The 20,011-nt window shown below is 45.9% G+C and overlaps 1 protein-coding gene across 1 annotated transcript in view; it reads right to left on the reverse strand.

Moving 5' to 3' along the window:
• LOC133351033 (calmodulin-binding transcription activator 2-like) overlaps nt 1-20,011 on the reverse strand; it is a 615,463-nt gene that overhangs the window by 297,105 nt on the left and 298,347 nt on the right. The window contains 1 exon segment of the mRNA XM_061565919.1: nt 5,523-5,658. Coding sequence (XP_061421903.1) covers nt 5,523-5,658 — 136 coding nt within the window.

Here is a 20,011-nt window from a genome sequence, read left to right on the forward strand (position 1 = left end):
TGTTCATGTAAAAATAGCATCGGTGAACATTACCAGCAGGAATCATATGGTTACTCTGTCATGGAAAGGAATGCAGACTGTCAAAAAGCCTTATAGAGTTAAAAACAGAACACGAAATAAAAAAAATAAACTTGAAAGCATGAGGTATTTAATCACACGCACACCAAAAAATTGCAGAATAAAAACCTCTTATGTTAGTCAGTTCCAGGCACATGCTGGGAAGTTCAAAATAAATATCACAATCCTGAGCCTCATACGAGAGACATCCTGTAATCAAAAAACATAACCGTTCGGTATAAATATCTCCAATTTAAATCATGCAAATTGTTACTCCTTTAGGTTTCCAGTGCAAACCATGATAGCACTTGAAGAACAACCGATGTTTTTTTCCCCATTTCACTCTTCTTGAGTTTTTCTTAATTTTGTTATTATGCTCATAATTTGATAAAGGAATGGGCAGTAACGTAAAAAAAACTTCTCTCGTGTAAAGTTGACACGTGTGTCATTGGATTGTAAAACAAATTGAAGGCATTTTTTTGGGGTACGCACAAATAAAAAACAACTGCTCATCCCCCGCAAGTCGCCCCGAGCAATAAGTTATCTGGGCCAAGAAAGTACGAAACGAAATCTCTTTAGCCGAGTAGATCAAAAACACCTGCCGAGCACTGCTCAACTACGACACACATGTCCATAATCTTCTGAAAGGGGGCATCTGTGGGTGCCTGGATAGTAACAACCCACCACAGATAGCGTTGTCCCCCCTCCCCTAACACGGGGCCCCCACTCCTCTCCTGACACGTCCACACCATATCTGCCCCCCTCCTTGTCCCCTCTTCCCGTCCCCAGTGGCTCTGAGACAGCGGTGAAAATTGCACGTTTCTACGACAAGTGACATTCTTTATGATGGACAAACATTGCCATTGGGTGGTGACATTCTGCGGGGGCTCAAACCCGGCGGACGCCCCGGTGAACACTGTGGGCGTTTTAACCGCAGAAATATCTGCCGTCTTCTTCACGGTAGACGTTAAGAGATCCTGTGATATTATACGTGTAAAAAAAAAAGAGTAGGCCATGCGTGCCACCGTCATGGTCAAATTTTTTGCTAAGTCGGATAAATTATTTGTAAATTACTTAATTGGGGATCCACACAGTAAGTGGGCTCGTGCCCGCTTGCTGACCTGTGCCTCACAGAGACAGCTGCCTCTCGGAGGCCCCCCGCTGGAGGGCAACTGGAGGTTGTACCACATGGCAGACACAGTGTGAATATTAAGCCAAGATGTACACTGATACTTTTTTCGCACCGTACGAAGCCAGCCGTGCTAATCAGAGGCGATGATGATGATGGTGACTTCACACAAAAGTGGCAATCATTTAATAACCCCTTTGGGATGCCTGGCGATGCCCCATCTGGGATTTATATTCACTGCCTGATGATTGTGAGTTAATCGCTTTAACTGCAGTTATCCAGCTGCAGAGTGGACATTTGTGTTTGTCCACTGCTGCATCGTAACCTCCGCAACACTTTCACCACGCTGGCCATCGCGAGTTGACGAACGCGGGCAGCACAGATGTGTCAGCATAGCAGTGCAGGACAACAATGGATTTCTCCGCACTGGCATCTGCTCTCTTCCTCAGCGGCCACTCAACTGAATGCCAGCCTATATACGCGTGTCCTCACGTTAACTGATGAGCGAGCATTACTGTCAAAAGTAACACAATATCTCAAAAGTGTACTTTTTTTCCCCTCTTCTTAATAATGTACCATAAAAACCACTGACATTTACAAAACTGCATATCCTTTCCGTAAATTGATCCCGTGTCAATCAAAGACAATTTTTGGCATATAATTAATTTTAATTGCGAGTAAAAAAAAATAACTCAAGGTCATATTCGTGTGCGCCGTTAGTTAATCTAGAGGCAAGCTTCACTTTGCATATCTGGCATACAATCTGGATAAAGCACGTACATTTCTCACTTCCTCCCAATATTAATATTCCAAAATGTATGAAACAATGAAAATGCATCGCGACAACTTCCGACGTGTTCGTGAATTGCGAAAGGAACTTTAAGATAATACGTAGATTGCTTTTCTCTCTCATGGTTTTCTTGCATAATTTACATCGCAAACTCAAGGGCAGACACACACTACGAGTGAATGACTTTGTTTTTTTTATGAATACAGTAAGCACACCTACAGCGCGCATGAAAGAGGCATTGGGAACCATGCATCTGGCGAACTCGACGCCAAATTTTGGCCAAATTACTATATTATTTCTCGTGGACATAAGACAACCTCACACCACACCCTTAACATCCAAGGTACTTTGATTTGTTTTTTTTCCAAAACAAAACACATGAAGATTATGTGTCGAGAATACTTTGCTAACCCAGTTATTGGAGCATTAACCTTTACTTGTGCAGTCTGTTTTTCGACCTCAATCTACTGCTGGATTAGGAGCCGTTCCACAGGCCGTGTGTGGCTCACAGGGAATATTTGACCACATTTCACCAGGGTGGTCAATGCACGCTGGCGAAGTTGGAGCGGTGTGCTCAGAACAGCAGTGGATTTTGCTGCATCGCCCTCTACTGCCCACAGTGCCTACTTCGCCTGTCTGCTATGCACGACTGTCACACACACGAGCACTTATCTAGGCTCAACACTGCTTGGCTTCAGAGATCTGTCGAGATTGCACGATAATTTGGTAACAAGAGCATCAACCTATAGTTAAAACAAACATCTGACTTTTTTGTTTTGCAAGGCGAGTGAGATAACATCTTGCCACCGCGGTGCCCCAATATGAATCTAGCAACGTGACATGGACCCTCTACCGGAGAGGTGGTCAATAACATTGCGCTGAACCGAAGGCAACCAGGCTTGATAGAAAATTAATGCCGACGTCAATGAAACTTGAAAGCGGCGCAACAATTTTTACTCGAAGATGACGCATTGTCAAGATGTTAACGGTTTGGAAGGGTTTGTCGAGGAAGTGTCTGTGTTTTCACGAAACGTGATGCCAATTTCTTACAAGTGAGAAGATCTGTTTCAATTGTTGGATGGTTGTGCAGGAACTGATAATGGTGGAGAAAGATAGACGTTAACTAAAACCGATGATATGGAGGGATGAAATCAGTTCGAATAGAGGCCCTAGATGGATTGTTACATTACGGGATCATGGGAGGTCATGGCCGATTGCAGAGTCCTTTATCCAGCAGTGGATTGACAACAGCTAATGATATATCTATGTATGTTGAATTTCTTTTGCACCGTACGTAGCCAACCATGCTAATCGGAGGTGCGGGGGAAGGTCAACAAATTTGATACAAAAAGCAGTTTCTTTTGTGGTCTTTCCTCCATACCTTCAATTAGCACGATAAAGTTTCAAGGGATTATGATGATAATAATGCCATAATTGTGTGTGGGTATATGAATGGGGATGGCGGAATGGTTGGCACACTATACTACAATCCTTGAAACCTGGGTTCAATTAATGGTCACGCGCACCCTGATGATAAACACATGAAAACAATTATAAACAATTACAAAACATGATTTTGCTGCATCTACTGGCCAAACAAAATCCACACCACCAAACCGTTCAAGAAGACCGGTTGTCCTAATATCACACGCAAGGCATCGAGACGCGGCGGCTCGGATGGCTTGGACATGTACTCAGAATGGACCAGGACCGTATATCCAAAAATTGCTCTAAAATGGACACCAACGGGCAAAAGGAACCCTGGGAGACTTGAGACCACCTGGCGCAAGACCGTGAAGGATGAGCTGGCAGCAACGATCAACATCTCTCAGGGCGGGGCTCAACATGTTTGCCAAGGACGGGAAGAAGCGGAGGGGACTCATTTCGGCCTCGTGTCTCAAAGGGGATGAGGAGGATTAACGAACTAACTAACGAAACACGACTTGCTGTAATTAACGACAAAAAGACAACTTTTTTTCCAGCGGTCCCAAGTTTGCAGCTCCAGATAATTGGTTTGCGTGGAAGAGCTGTTGCTCTCTCCGCGACTCACTTGCAAACTCGAACCGCCGCCACCACCACCGCCGCCGCCGCGTAAACTCCGGGCCCAGACAGAGGGGCCCCTACGATCCCCAATTGCATTGCGTTGCAGTCAAAAAGTCCACACGTGGAAACGAGGGGGGCCTGGGAAATTGTTCGCACGATGAGGCCTGAAGGGATCGTGGCGAGAGAAGGACACCGATGCCTGTGGGAGGCGCCGAGCACAATTGCAGAAGCGCAAAGCAGAGCTTCAATGTCCTCCCCCGCAGACGGGCTGCTGTGCGCACTGCCGACATGAAACGGAATGTGTGATGCCTTCATATCTCTTTCCGTACGTTAACACGGAATGGCAGGGGATCCCCCCCCCCCCCCCCCCATTTTTGTCTTTTGTAGATACCCCAAAAAATTATATCCCTAAGCCCACTCTAGCCCTTAACAGCAGTCATCATTATACAGACGATTTCGTCTGAATGTTTATTCCAAGAAGCCAGCGAGTGCAATCGTATTCGATTTGCTCTTAAAAATAAAAGTTATGTTTTTCTACCCCCCACCCCCTCGCCTGCCTACGATGGAAAATTATCGTACGGGATATAAGAGCAAGATCAGGGAGGGGGGGGGGAATGTCAATGTTCTCTGCCGCATGACAAAACAGTTCAATAGTTTTGTCAGTAGTGTGCAGAAGACTGATCTGGAAAGATGAAAGGAATAACCCAAAAAAAGTCATCAGAAAGTTTGGAGGGCCAGCAATATGCCTTTGACCATAAATAGTTACGTGGATGTTTCAAAAATGCATTGTCTCAAATATATATATTTTCTCTGGGCAATGTGTACACTGTTCCTTTTTGCTGTTTAAATGTGCTCGCAATTCTACAAGCGTGCATTCCCGTACGCGTGCAATAACACTGCGTGCACAAAGGGACTTGCTCTAATTTCATTTGTGCATTAAAAAAAACGATGAGTAAAACATGCAGGAGCCATACAACTGCAAGGCTGAGGGTCTTTTCTTCTTCTACACTGGTCAGACATATTTACATCATAACTTGACTCTTTAACGCTATTAACTCTATATTTAATAATAATGATTCACAAGCCTGTTACACCACCGTTAACAGTGCTTGGCTTAGAACAACTGTGAGGTCACGTGAAGCTTAGCTTCGTTAATTTTGTTCAACCAGGTGAGAACTTAAGAGAAAAAGATTGTCTCATTTTTAAGAGTGGCCTGGGTCACCATAATGACAAAAATTAATAAAAACAAAGTACAGTAAGAAAAATTAAAATCAGTGTCGAAGGCTCGCTGGCAGGAGGCCACGACATAGCCCGCATGTGCCGTGTCAAACGTTTGAGACGACCGGCAGACAACCTTTGTGATGTACTATCACATAGTACACAGCACACACAAACGTTATTTAACACGCAACGAACGTGCAGCGTCATTGCCGATCTGCCAACGTGCCGCCACCGGCTGGCTGGCTGCCACGGAGTCGCTATCGGTAACCGAAGGGCTCATACCTCGATGCCCTGCACCTTGAGCTTCATGTGGTCTTCCCGCGTCGTCTTGCCGTCTTTCCGTTTTTTCCAGCAGTAGCCGTCTTTCCGATACTTCACCTTCTTTCTGTTGTACAAAAGCATGGAGCCATTTTGGGGCCTAGCAGAAAGAAGAAGAACAAAACGGAGACAAGGAAAGGGGGAGAGGGAGAAAACGAAACCAACGTGAATATTTTAAAACATCCACTCGCATTTTCATTCGTTAAATTTTCTTTTCCATAAAATGGGCGGCGTGCAAGCGGAACAAAAAGCGAGTTTCATTATTCAGTCGACAAAGCCCCTTCAATGAAAGCTATGCAAAGCACTTTTTTTTGTTGTCGTAAAAAATAATTCATCTGCACCGCTGGTGGGAATGTTGACAAATTGCCACCACAAGTCGTGCTTCATAAATATATGATCTACGCTTCAGATCAGTTTCGACAACAATAACAACAGAATACAAACGCAATTTACGCTCTTTGCAATTTGCAACAGTTTCTACAACCCGCCGAGTTACACGGCAATATACGCCGTGCGGTTTGGCTCAAACAGATTTCACAGATTTCACTCATTTAAATCCAACTCAAACCAATGCCTCCGTGTTCAAATACGCAAATGAGTCCACCGCCCCCATCTTCAATTTATATATATTTAGTGATTGCACGTGGACAAAGGCAAACAAGATAAGGTTCAAATTACCAGTACCCTTACTATTTTCATTGCTGAAACATTATTAGAAATTCCAAACTACTATGGTTTAGGGCCAGTTATCTCCACATGACAACATCTATGTTCAGTGTACGAGGGTGTACGGCATTTGGATGACCTTCTCTCAAGAGATTATGATTTTGTTGACAATTCCCAGACTACTTTTTTCATAGAGAAAGTGTAACGCCTTTTCCGGCCTCAGATTTTAATTTTCCAATGTTACAATGATGGCATGGGACTCCGTGTCCACACAGCTAACCCACCTGAATACAGCTCGCTAAGCTAGCTACATGAAGTTGTTGATGCTGTCCGTAAAGGCCACAATGTCTTTGAAACTGATGTTCAAAAAAGGGAGAATTAGATAGCTTCTGAGACGAGGTAAAATAGTTTCTGTTAGGTCATAAAAAAAAAACTCCAGAATGTTATTAATTTTAACGGGGGTGGCATCCCCCCTGAGATTTTGCGAGTAAGAAGCACAAACACACCGGGGAAAAAATATCACACACATATTGTTTAGTATAACAAGATTCCATATTTAAACCTGATAACGTTTGGCGAAAATTCTGTTATAACTAGGGAAACATTGGCTTAACCAAGTCTGATGAGCAGAATGTGGTCCGTTAAAGCAATGCCGCTGGGTAGCCTGCTGTTTAGGGCCAAAAGTCCATTCACGAACAAGTTGGGGGGCCCAACACTCGGGTTGCAAAATGTGGTAAAATTATTAAAACAAATAAGCAATGCCTCAGCAACATTACGAATAACAATCGCCTTCACATCACGTATTCGATATCCCACAGCCTTACCTGTGTACATAAATAATACATTGCATCATGTACATAAACTGATTGCCATATAAATATTTACTGATGGAAACGGAGCGACGATTTCACAATTCATATGCAGGTGCTTCGGTGGATCATTGCGTAGGAAAATCGTGATAGGTGGCGGTGGCTTGGAGAAGCTTTTCTACAGCAGTGGATAGATCACGGCTGATGATGATGATGATACGAATGTTCCGTGACTTTTTCCAAATTGGCGTGTTCATTCTGTACACGGCTGTCATCAAACCGTAGTGGCTTTAAAACAAAATAACTGCACCCATCAGAGCCTGGATGGCAGAGAGAGAGAGAGAGGGTCGCATGGATGGAGGGCGATGGGAGGAAGCATATCATGGAGCTGAAGCAAGAGGTACTGCTCTGTTGGGAGGGCACCTTTCCCATCGAACCAGTGGTGTTTTCTCAGAATATAACAGCTTGTAGATCTTCGGGACAGCTTCCAGAGATGCCAAGCTAAATCCGATGTACAACTCCCAAAGCACAGGTTGCAAGTAATGTCACTGTCACCCACACGCGTCCAATGTCCTTTACCCTTGTCTCTAGGACTCTACCACTCACAGAACGCCTCTTCGGCAAGGGTGCCGACTCGCGTGTCCGTAGAGTCTGTGGCTTCCTTCAGACTTTTCACCGGGCAAATGTTGGGGTTGACGACAAGCAGCGCGAATTCACCAGTTAGGCCACGGGCAAATGGCCTGGCGGAATTTTCTTCCGACGTGTGGTTCTTCAGTCAGTGAGTGAAGTGCGGAGAGAGAGAGTCCAAATCAATCCTCCATGGGCTGAATTGAATGGAGAAGCCACCAGACTCGGCGAGAATTGAGCACATTTACTGCCACAGTTCAACGCGCAACGCATGTCGTCACCCAGCCGTTTGTGATGAACCTTTTTCCTCATCCCCTTAAAAAAAAATGGACTGTTGAAATCGCTCATCTATATAAAGAAATTACGAAGTTTTCAGGTGCATAAATAAATAAAACTACAACTACATAAACTGCTTCGGGAGTTGGCCTCACATCGAGCCAGTGGAATTTGAGAATTTATATTCATCTTGGGTTTTCTGATCTCTGGAAATTTGTCAGAAATGCAACACCCGTCACGCGCTCCTATTTGCTCTGAACTTACGGCGAGCCCTTAAAACAAAAACGCAATTCAACAGCGGCGCTCTACGCGGAATTTTAAAGCCGCACACGGTTACGTCGTGCACACACACGCAGTCAAACAAGAGAGTTTCTTCTGGTCCACACAAGAAAGGAGGATGTGCCTATCGCCGTTTAAGGTGCCGGGACAGAATTGAAATTCCACATTTCTGAGGCAGAACCAAGTCACATGCGCGAAGAGTCGACCGCTGTTGAGGTTCTACAAAGTTGTTGTTGTTGTTGTTCAAAGAGTCAAGACGACCCCAGGAGCAAAAATCTGAATTCACAACCTTCCCGGCTCTGTAGAGCTTGACCTTGTTTGTACAAAAAACTACGAGGGGCCACAGCACAGTCGATGTTGAGCAAACGTTAAGCAAATGTTAAGCACTAAACAGAATGACTAATGATGCGATGTGCTCTTGTCTGCCATATGCATTCTGCTCTCGCTCTCACCCCCATGTGTAAATGAGGAAAGGTCAAGACGAATACTAAACATCGTACTAACATTATCTGAATTGAATGAGAATTCAGACGGGGGTGGTGGGGTCTCAGCCTTCAACAAGAGGGGAGGGGCTGGGAAGACGCTACGAGGAATGCGAACTTCACCTTCTGTGATAGTGCAACATATAAAATTAAGAGCACCTACATACATGTCTGATGCAATGGATAGTACAGCATAGGGGTTACTCTCCTCTCCCTCACAACTACATGTTTCGCACCTTCAACCCGGCGTGGCGAAGTACGGTCAAAACGCTCCCCACGACTCGCGCGGTGTGGTTAGGCCCCTCATCCAGCAGTGGAATAACAACAGTTGGCTGTAGAGCATCCAACGGAAGAAAGAGGTTGATCATTATCTGTTGCTGAGTGCAATGCATATGCTGGGAAACTTGAAACAACTGCCCTCTCTCCACAGCAGCACCAGTAGAAACTTTGAACCGTGCAGCCAAGGGGCCAGGCAATGGAGGAACACTCACGGTAGCAAGGCAATGCATCCCACACGGCACCCAGTGAGTGCTCTGTGAGATCGATTCAACTCAAACGGCGGTGGTTTTAAGCTATGTCGTAATTGAGTCCAATTGAATGGTGCGTAACTACTTAACCCTTTCCCATTCTAATGACGTACGTCATCGTACACGTGTCTGATGTATACGCCATCAGAACGGAATCGGAAGTAAAAGGCCATCAGGGAGGGCATGCGGCTCAGCTTGGCGCCAGCTATCGTCGAGTGCGGTTGTGTCGCTACGGTTCTCTGCGGTGAGTGTAGTGTCTTTAAAAAACAGCGGCGCTATGCCTCTCTAAATATAATTAACACTAACCGCTTGCACGTTCCTAGATTTGGCGGTGAATGGGACCCCCACCCTGCAACTTGCAGACATCTCGGATTGAGAAAGGGATAAGATAGGCAACGTATCAGTTTGAGAACATCAGCAATTTCGAAACACCACACCTAGTCTGTTAAGAAAAGGACGTTGGGCTTGGGCAGGATGCGCCCCTTAGCAGGGATGACGGACGGTGGTGGAGACCGATGTTGGAGTGGCAGGAAAAGGAGGGAAAAACTCCAGAGAGGGGCGCCCACTGCGTCGATGGAGCGATGAGGCCAGCTCGTGCGCAGGTGCTATGTGGAATGTTGCATCGTGAGACCATGAGAGATTGGAACGGCTTGGGAAGGCCTTTATCCAGCAGTGGACTAATCCTAGATTTGAAGCTTTCGTGACTGCAAGGTTTCATACTCTTAGTTTTTTCGGTAAAGTCACGTAGGTAAAAAATGAAATTGAAATTAATAAAAATAAAATAATAATAAATCACGACGTTTCGGAGGCAACAAAAGTCTCCGTCATCAGGTGGGACCATCACAGCCAGATTTGCTGTATCAAGTGAGGCAGGGATTCCAAGATGCAAGTTCTTAAATACAAGTTAAGGGGGAGGAGAGGGGGGAGCTTATCAGAATGTGGTAGCCAATGAATGGAACGTATCGGGAGGGGGGGGGGGGCTAAAAGAGAGCACTAGTGGACTAATCATCGCTGATCATGACGACGGAACATTAGTGATCTGACACTTTGAAGTTCATGAATGTTTGTTTTCCTCAATGGTGGAAGATAGTGTGTATTTTCCATCCAGTTGCTGTGAGGCTTTAAAATAGAATCTTAAATGAGGTGACCACGCTATCGTAGCTTGGCCAGGAGCTCACCGAGCCAAATCCAAAACTTCCTCCACAAATGCCCAGCGCAATAACAGTAGTTTTATACACAGGCTTTATTTCTCTCGCGCTCACAAGCTACATCTGCACACCTGTTAACTGATTTGCCCACCGTGACATGTTCTAAACAACTATAAATATTCGTTTAAAATCTTTTATAATATATATTAAAAGTTCAAAGTCATGAGATAGGGCATTCAGCAAGTTACGTTTTGGATTGTCATGGGAAGGGATAAACAGGGGCTGATAACTCTTCTCCGTCACATTTTGCAATGTAAATTATTGGCCTGGATGTGTACGATGAAAGTATGTGGCTGAACGTAATGATGTACTCTAAACAGACATCCTCAATGAGCACATGATGACACTGTTGAAGACCACAACTTATTAAAGTCTCGGTGATTTTTACAATGGTCCAAAGGAAATGGATTTTAAAATGTAGCCAAATTGACATACACACTGCGAGCCTTTGTCGCGTGAATGTGTTCTGCCACTTAATTACAACATTGCGCAAATGCGGTGCCGAATCACTTAAGTACAAATAAAATATTACAAAGGCCAGTACGAACTAATACATGAGAAAAACGCAAGTAGAGTCTTGCATGCGTTATTGTAATTTAAATGGCCAGATTGCCAATGCAGCACTGTACACGTTCCCATTCAATCATGGACATAGGCATGAAAAGCACATTTATTTCTTAACAAAAGCAATGGGAATCCCTTGCATCAGTCTTCTTTAGACGAATTTGTCAATCAATTCTACTTGGTCTTCACTTATTCTGTAATGAAATGCTTGGCAATATGTTAATACAGTAAGCAGTTTAGAAGGAGCGGTGGTACAGTGGTTAGGGTGCTGGTCTATCAACCTGGCGGCCCGAGTTCGACTCCCGGCCACGGCTAACATCAGTGGCGAATTAAGTCTGAACTTGTCCTGCCCATCCCTCCCCATTCTTTCACCAACCCGCATTGACCAATGCTGGTGAAGTATGGTTGGAAAAAAAACACGTGACCAAGATGCCGTGGGGAGGCCTTCATTCACTGGTGGATTGTGAACGAACGGCTGTACGTTCGTTTTTTATTAATACATTTTTCTTCGGTAAAAAAATCGAACAAAAAAAGCTGAAAAGTGTGGGAAGCGATATAGAGAGTAGCAGGCTTCGGGGGTGTACGCTGAGAGCCAGAAAGAGGACGAGACATACCCAGATAAGGGGCATCACAGTGATTCTAGATTTGAAGCTTTCGTGACTGCAAGGATTCATATTCTTAGGTTTTTTCGGTAAAGTCACGTAGGTAAAAAATTAAAATTAATAAAAGTAAAATAAAAATAAAATAACCTACGTGACTTTACCGAAAAAACCTAAGAATATCACAGTGATTGTTAATGAATATAAAAGGGAGGTTGGGCCGGGGCACGTCGATGATGGGAGGTTCATGGCCGGTGGTCGAGACTAAAGAGCAGAGTGGCAGCCAGAGGAGGGCTTGTGCCCAAGGAAGATGACAACTGTGTGCATACCGAGCGATGAGATCAGCTCGTGTGCAAGAGTGAGAAGCGGCAACACCGCAGAGGACGCGTAGGATGGTGCCACTTTAACACCACGCAGGAGTACTCGGAGGCTTTCCCAACCAATATGATCCATAACAGAATTTTTGTGGGTAGATTACGTAAATATATAAACGTGTCCGTAGTACAGGTTTTTTTTGGGTTTAGATCGCGTAAATATATCAAATTTGTCGTTAAACCCACCACCACCCGACACAGCCAATTAGTAAGGTTTGTCACAGTAAACAGAACAGTGCCAATTTGTTACTAGTTTCAGCACATTAGTGTGTTGGAGAGTAAACCTCACAACATTGACATTTACAATTGGCTATGGCAGGTGGTGCCGGGTTTCACAACACATTTCAATTTACAAAGCATGGAGAGGCCTTTATTCATCGCTAGTTTAATCACGGCTGATGATGTTGATGCTGATGACCAGGATGTGCATCTGAAACATCACCAAAAATACATATTAATTGTACTGACCTCCACAAAGGTGAAAAAGTAATCCTGCTAAAGAAGGCGTTCATCGTGCTCTCAGGCTCCCTTGTACGTGAAATCCACCGACCTTGCTTCAGTGTTCACCGATTGCCAGCATGCACCACAGCAACCAGTCAATCCCCTGGCATCTACAGCGGGCATCTTTTCTGATGGAACTACGTAGAGCCCAATATATACGTGGACATTCCCCCCCCCCCACCCCCCCCAACAATTACGACGAGATGCGCGCCGAGCAGCCTCGTCGCCGCAGCGGCCGCGAACGACGTGTCGGGCGCTACGAGACACGCCCCTTTGTTCACTTGACACACAGATGACGATTCGGGGTCGCCCATCATCTCGCCTCACAACCAGAATCCCCATCTGTAGACAAAGTGACGACAGTGGTTGGCGGCTGTCTGATTAGGCCAAGAGACTGACACACGGTGGGCCTTTTAAACAAGACAAAAAAAAGCAACGCGCACCGACACGAGATCATTAGGCACTGCGAGCGAACGAGCTGCCGGAATTCGCAAGCAAGGCGCCGCGCGCCCTCCGAGTCGGCGTTGTTCACGCGGCGCGCTTGGACCAGGGATTTTGGCTTTTTCGGCTTGGCAGACTGTCTAGAATGGAGCGGGAGAGAGCGGGAGAAATAACACGGAGGAGGGGGGGGGTGACGACGCATTATGGGTCGGTCTCGCGGACGCATTATGGGTCGGTCTCGCGGAAACTTCTGCCTGAACAGTTACTTGCAAAGGTTTTGCACAAACACTTCGTCCGTCACTCGCTTTCAATAAAGGGCATTTCGCCGTAACCTTTCCACCGCTGTAAGTAGTGCGCACACTATGGTCCACTTAGCAGGGGTTCTACACTCGAGTAAAAAGGTTTAAGTTGCAAAGGTGGAAGTTTGACCGGAGTTTTTATTTGCCGCTCCAGCCAGTAACTCCATCCCCAATTCTCCCGTCACAATGGGTTTTATTAGGGTTTGAGGTTTAAATGCCACTAATGGATGGTAATAAAATAGCCGTGCAACAGGACTTAGCTTTGGGCTGACTACAGAGATAAGCACCAATGCTCATTTGAGCGTGCCGACACGCTGACTTGACTTTTAATCACTCTCCAGTGTTTCAAACAGCCAAAAAGTACCCACACCGCACGGAAATGGCAACAGAGATACGCGTTCACACCTCCGGGCTGGAAACTTGTGCGACACACGAGCAAAGTCGACAAAGGGTGGACGAATGCCAAGCAGCAATGAGGATATCTGTACTCGCCTTGTTACACCACCCAATGGCCTACATCTGCCACTGATACAGTTTACACAACACATTCCTGCGGAAGGGAGCTGGTAGGAACGTTGGGTTGCTCGGTCAATGGCCAGGGTCAACGGCGGCGTGGTGTATTCCGCAAATATGGCCGACTGTGAGGGCGGGCACAAGCCGGCGTGAGTAGGTTAAACGTTGAGTTGTATAAGGGCACCACGGGGTGACCAGCCCCTCCCCACCCAGCCCCCCCCCAGCCCCACCCAGCTCCTCCCCACCCTCCCCACCCAGCCCCTCCCTACCCTCCCCACCCAGCCCCTCCCCACCCTCCCCTCTCCACCCAGCCCCACCCCTCCCATTTTTGGATGCACGACGGACGGACACAATAATCCCCATGTGGGCTGGTGTAATCAGGAGATTCCTACCAGTATTATGCTTTCTTAAAGCTCAAAGCAGTAGCAACTTATACCACAGTCCACAAGACTGTTCTAATCTTGTCACTGGGAAATCACATTGCCGTAGCAGCCGTACTGATAGCGTGACACTGCTACTGATCAGGATTGAGAAAAAAATCATACAAATTCAAACAACTCCGGTTCGACACATTGAAGGGAGCGGGGTTTCACGGCCATGGCATAGTCGCACTGGGCGAGGCTGGTGGCACCATCACATCGGATCGTAACATTTTAACTTAACAGTGTCTGGAATTTATACAGACAATTCCTTTGTGATGGATATCTCGAGCCTTGATCTTTTGTCACGTTTCACTCAACTTATCTGCTTGGACATAAACACATAAAATGCCTCATTATGTGCTATTACTTAACCTACTTTATAATATATGTAAATATAAAAAACATCCATGCCAGTTTCCATACTCTGGATCACACTGGAAACCCTTTTGATGTTATTTGGCTGATGACAGCGATGCATAATTAAGTCTCGTCACATCACCTGGTTGAATATCTCTCCTTCGCGGATTGACGTCACGAAAAGTAAGAAAAGGAAATTAATTGTTCGCACAACACTGGCCTCGAATCCTCAGTCTCTCGGTCCACTGGAATTGGTTTCACATTAAATTCCACCTCCATAAAAGCAGTCTCAATCCCCAGGCCTTAGAAGCCACTGACGTAAGCCGGTGGAACAACCAAGAGGCAACTGAATAAAGCAGCGGGCGTCAATCGTCCGCATTTTTGGCGACCGAATGCCGCGCAGAAACAATGGCGAGGAGACTGATATCTCTGCAGCTAATAAAGCTGCTGACATGCCGGAGAAAGCCGCCGTTTGTCTTGGGGCCCCCTCCATGGGCACGCGGAGTGCCCAAGACAAAGCGGCATAAAGTGACAATCACGCAACAGAATGGAAAAGGGCCCAGAGAGAGGGGATTTTTGAGTCGGGAAATTTGTATGGCGCTGAACCGAAGGCGCCCCCCGGACGCGTTCCAAGTCGCGAACGCGCAGAAACAAGCTCGACCCGCGGTCGATTCTCCCATTGCTAATTTCCAGCCATTATTTTTGGCCGTGCCCTTCGCCCGCGACGGGTCGGCCCCGCATCGCTCGGAAAAAGATCAATCGTTACTCGCGGCGGCGGCCACCGAAATCGTACGTAAATGCGCAGAGGCAAAAGCCGGCCTTGGAATTTACGACACAAGGCACCCAAACGGCTCAGGGGGCGCGCCTCTGGAATACGGCTCGTACGACCACACCGGCCACTTTTTCTTCCACCGCTAGCGATCTACCAATAGACTGCCCGAGCGCAGCAAACCCTTTGTCACTGCTGGATAGACCACATTTATTCCCCCCCCCTCCGCCACCACCCCCCCACCCATCCATCTTAACATTCATGTATAAGCGTACCAAAAGGCCACCGAGATTACATTCCATTTTGCAAGCGAGATGTACGCACAACCCGGAGGGATATGAACCGGAGACCTCCTCCTGCTTCCAGAGTAAACACTCGTCCTATCACATCATCCTCATGTCACTGACCCAATTTGGTCACAACCCCCCACCCCTTGAGACGAGAGTCACCCAGCTGAAATGTTGCTGCGTTGGGAGGGCAATGTTAACTTTTTGAACGGCAATGACAATGAGAGTCGCAGCGCCATACAGCCACGGTGTTTCAAGCGTCACGCAACATCGTGATCGTCCTCCCGCCGCTTGACGAGGCGTCGACATCTGTACCGTTGTCTGCGTTCGGATGCTCTAGGATGGGCGCGAAACTGGACATCTGTCAAAAAGAGCATTGTAGCTCATTGGATTCCTCGAGTCTAAATAGAAATTCTGATTCTGGTCAACTTTTCCATTTTTGCTAGGAATTACACCGATGGAAAAAAAAGGGGAACACGTGATTCAGGGGAACATCGGCATATCAGACACACATGACGTTGACTGTTGAAGACAGTTAAGTTGGTCTAGGCAGGGTGCGTCGCTTTAAGGTGACCGATGGCTGAACATGTATGTGTAAGTATGTATGTTGAGCTTCTTTCACACCATAAGAAAACCAACCGCGCTAATTGGAGGTGCAGGTAAAGAACAACAAACTAAACACACAAAGCAGTTGTAAATAGAGAAGGTAGTTTTCAATCTAGATTTAAAAGTGCATAGCTCCAGTGTCTTCCTAATATCGGAAGGAAGAGCGTTCCAGACGGCCGCAGAAGCGCATCTGAAAGCACTCGATGCAGTGACCGTCTTTGTTCGATGGCTGCATTACAAGCCTGCTGCTAGGATGACCGGAGTTCACGTAATGGTTTATGCTTCTAGACGAGATCAGCAAAGTATTGTGGTTCATTTGCGATGAGCACTTTTTGTGTAATAAATGCGACCTTAAAATGTATTCATTTGGCAACCGGAAGCCAATGCAGCTGGGTGAGCACGGGACAGACACGGTCGGATCTTGCAGTACCCCGTCACGGCACGCGCCAAACAGTTTTGTCGATGCTGCACCTCGGAAAATGTTTTTGCCAGACGTCCCGTAGAGTAATGAGTTGCAACAATTGAGCCTTGTCGATACTACGCTACACACCACCGTGTTGCCTTTATCACGACTCAATGGTGGTCAGAATGTGTGTGGAGATGGAGTGGAAGCTGAAGGAGGGTGTCTGAAAATAGAAACTCTCGAATAGAGATGGAGCGATGAAAACGCCTCATCATTGTCGCTTCACCAGATCGTGGGAGAGGGCGGTGGCAAGGGGAGGCCTTCATCCAGCAGTGGAGAGACAATGGCTGATCACCATTATGATGATGATTCATACAGCATATGTATACATCCACAGAAAATAAAGATGATTTCAAAACCCAAGTCAACTGAAGTATCCTACAATTTAAAAGCATGACAATTTATTATTAGCTTCAAAGCTACAAAAAACAAACCTGCCCTCTTGAGCAATGTCAACAAATACATTTACTGTATGTCAATTCAGTATTATATTTCCTTTTTTTCACGATGTTGGTTTATAGTAAAAATATATTTTAAAGTTTGATGCTGGTTCTATAACAAAAACCTCAGTCCACAAAAGGATCTGATATACAGTATCTGACTAGCTGATACATCATTGTTCCAAAAGATTGTTTAAACAATAAAAAATACACATTTGCCAAAGTAAACATTTAAATATTATAGGTTTAATTATCCTATCGTTAGTGTGTGCATTTGCACATTTACTGTGGTTTTATTTCGATGTACATGTACAACAAAGATCCCCCCTAGAGCCTTAACAGGCTGTTGGGGCAAGGGTTGTGTGCGAGCACCTATGTGAAGGCCGGCAAGGCACACAAGGATTGTTGGTGGCCAGCACCACGCCCAGTCACCTTTGTATCCATCGTGGCAATGTTTAAACAACACAGTAGGAACTCATTTTAGGCTGAGTCAACCTAGGGGAGACCCAGGACCGGTTCAGATAATCGTCACTGGTGATGACCGTGAGCGGGAATCGAAGCCGGGTAGCCAGGTTTGTAGCGCAGTGTGCTAACCGCTGCACCACCGCTCCCCACAGGCCCACAGTACATGTACAGGCCCACAGACACACACACGACGTGAATGCACACACCGATTTAGATTTCCTGGGGAAATATTTGGAAGGAATCATTCGCTTCAACGCATAGTTTAGATTAAGTGCGATGCTTCTCATAGCAAGGTCCTGGTCAGTGGAGGTCACATGCTATTACATTCAGAGATAGGATAGGGTAGTGTTCTGCATTCAAAAGCATGTCCATGCTTACATTATATTACACAAGCACAGATACCAGCAGTATAAATACATTGTGATGCATAACAAGGACAGCACGGGACAATAAACAACCAAAAATGTATAACAACATTGCGTAAAGCACATCCCGTGCAATTAGGGTTCAGGTTTCAACCACGCTTGTCGATCCACACACTGCTCATACACATAGCAGGTTCCAATGCATCGCAAATCTGCATGGCGTGGCCTTAAACCGGCCAGCACACGCTCCTAAGGTTGCCACCGCTGGTCTGACACGGCTTTCTGTCACAGCTTTCTGCGCATCGTGTGCTTCGTGCATCAAACGCCGCCCGGCCGTATGCCGAGAGCCTTCATATCGGATGTGGATGTGCAAGGCCTAAGGGGGTTCTTCAAGAGTATCGACGCGTGCTTGAGTATGACCAAACCCCCACACGAACAAGGATGAGAATGAAGTGAAATTCATCTGTATTTATGTATTTATTATAATTTTTTTATTTTTAAATAAATTTCAGGAGGAAGAGGGTTAACTGGAAAAAAGCAGGACAGAGTCTGACCCCATACACCAGCACATTATTATAGTCGTGCATTAGGGCGAGGTTTGAAGACAAGATTAATGTTCAATTATGTTAGCATTTTAGCATCTTTCTGTAAGCACATGTGGACTTTGCTAGGATACCAAAGCAATAGGTTCCCCGTCCGCATATAAAAGTGTAAATGTGCACTACGTAGAAGCCATCTATATATCGTTTTGTTAAATTTACATACTTTGTATGTATGTTGAACTTCTCTCGCCTCGTACATAGCCATAGCTCCAGTGGCAGCTTCCTAATATCGGAAGGAAGAGCGTTTCAGACGGCCGCAGGAAAGCGTCAAGCGACGAAGTGCAAACCCAGTTTAATCTCGGGCATCTGAAATCCACATGTGAGCCAAGAATTCCAGTGGTGCCGGCTCAGTGTCTAACTTCTGAGTCACCCGGTCGGTCACCTCTTGCATGCCTACTGGACCTAACATGAGTTCTCGATGTAGCCCATTGACATGAGCAATGGGGAGACAAGGATATCTCTTGGTGCCACTCACGCATTTTCTGCGCCAGATATAATCGGTATACAAATTAACAACACCGGCCAAGAGTTTAACTGGGATATAAAAAAAAAATGGGAATGAGCTGCATGAACTCGTATACATATTCATGTGTTCAAGGCAGAGACGGCTTGCAAATTGAGTTCTGTTGGCTCCAAAAACTAACTTCCTCCATCGCGAGACATTAAGATTGTTAATGTCCGATTAGATGCGAGCGAAATTTGTAGGACGTTTCTTACGCGCTGTTTTACAACGGCAAGCAATTTCAGCTTGTTATGCTCCATTTAAACTAACCTTCAAGCCGTGGCACTGCGAGAGAGGACAACTTGCCACCAGCTAAGAGCAACGAGCTTGACCAATATACGCGAGTGGTGTGAATTAAATACAAGCCTCGTCTAAATCAAGTTCGTTCAAATCAGTAAAGAAAACACGGAGAATATCTGATCTTCCCCCGCCGCCCCCCACATATACACACAATGACTCTGATATCCGCTGGAATTGAATTAATCCTAATCAGGGATGGAAATGCACTTACGTGCCTCTTGGCTCCCACATGCACCCAAGTGACCTATTGCCCAATGGTGAACGCAACGGGTTTACAGTAAACATCACTGGCCCTGGGCTAAGTGTGACCAGTATGCAGATAACAAACATTAAATATCCGTTTAATGAGAGCGACCAAGGAGATTTGCTATGACGGGGCAAGGGTTGAACAAGGCAGGCCGGGCAACAAAGTGGTGACCGCACTTACCGATGAGCCAGGGTGGATCGAGCAGACAGTTCATTTCCTACTACGTGTGTCGATAAGAAACCTCACCAAGAATAGCTTTACTGCGTGTTACGTGAAATGTTGCGAAAGAAGTTCAACTTACATACATACAAAAATGACCCAGAGCTCAATCACAGAGCATCTCTTTGTAAAATGTACACTTGTTAGCCAGGAAAGCCTCACTGAACCTCAAGACTTTTTGTTTCAAGAGGCTTTCGTAGCAGATGGCCATGTTGCTGCTGTGTGCAATTTCAATTGAGCAATT

The sequence above is a fragment of the Lethenteron reissneri genome, chromosome 36, assembly GCF_015708825.2.
Source record: "Lethenteron reissneri isolate LAM-NWPU_2019-01 chromosome 36, ASM1570882v1, whole genome shotgun sequence".
In the NCBI taxonomy this organism is placed as follows: domain Eukaryota; kingdom Metazoa; phylum Chordata; class Hyperoartia; order Petromyzontiformes; family Petromyzontidae; genus Lethenteron; species Lethenteron reissneri.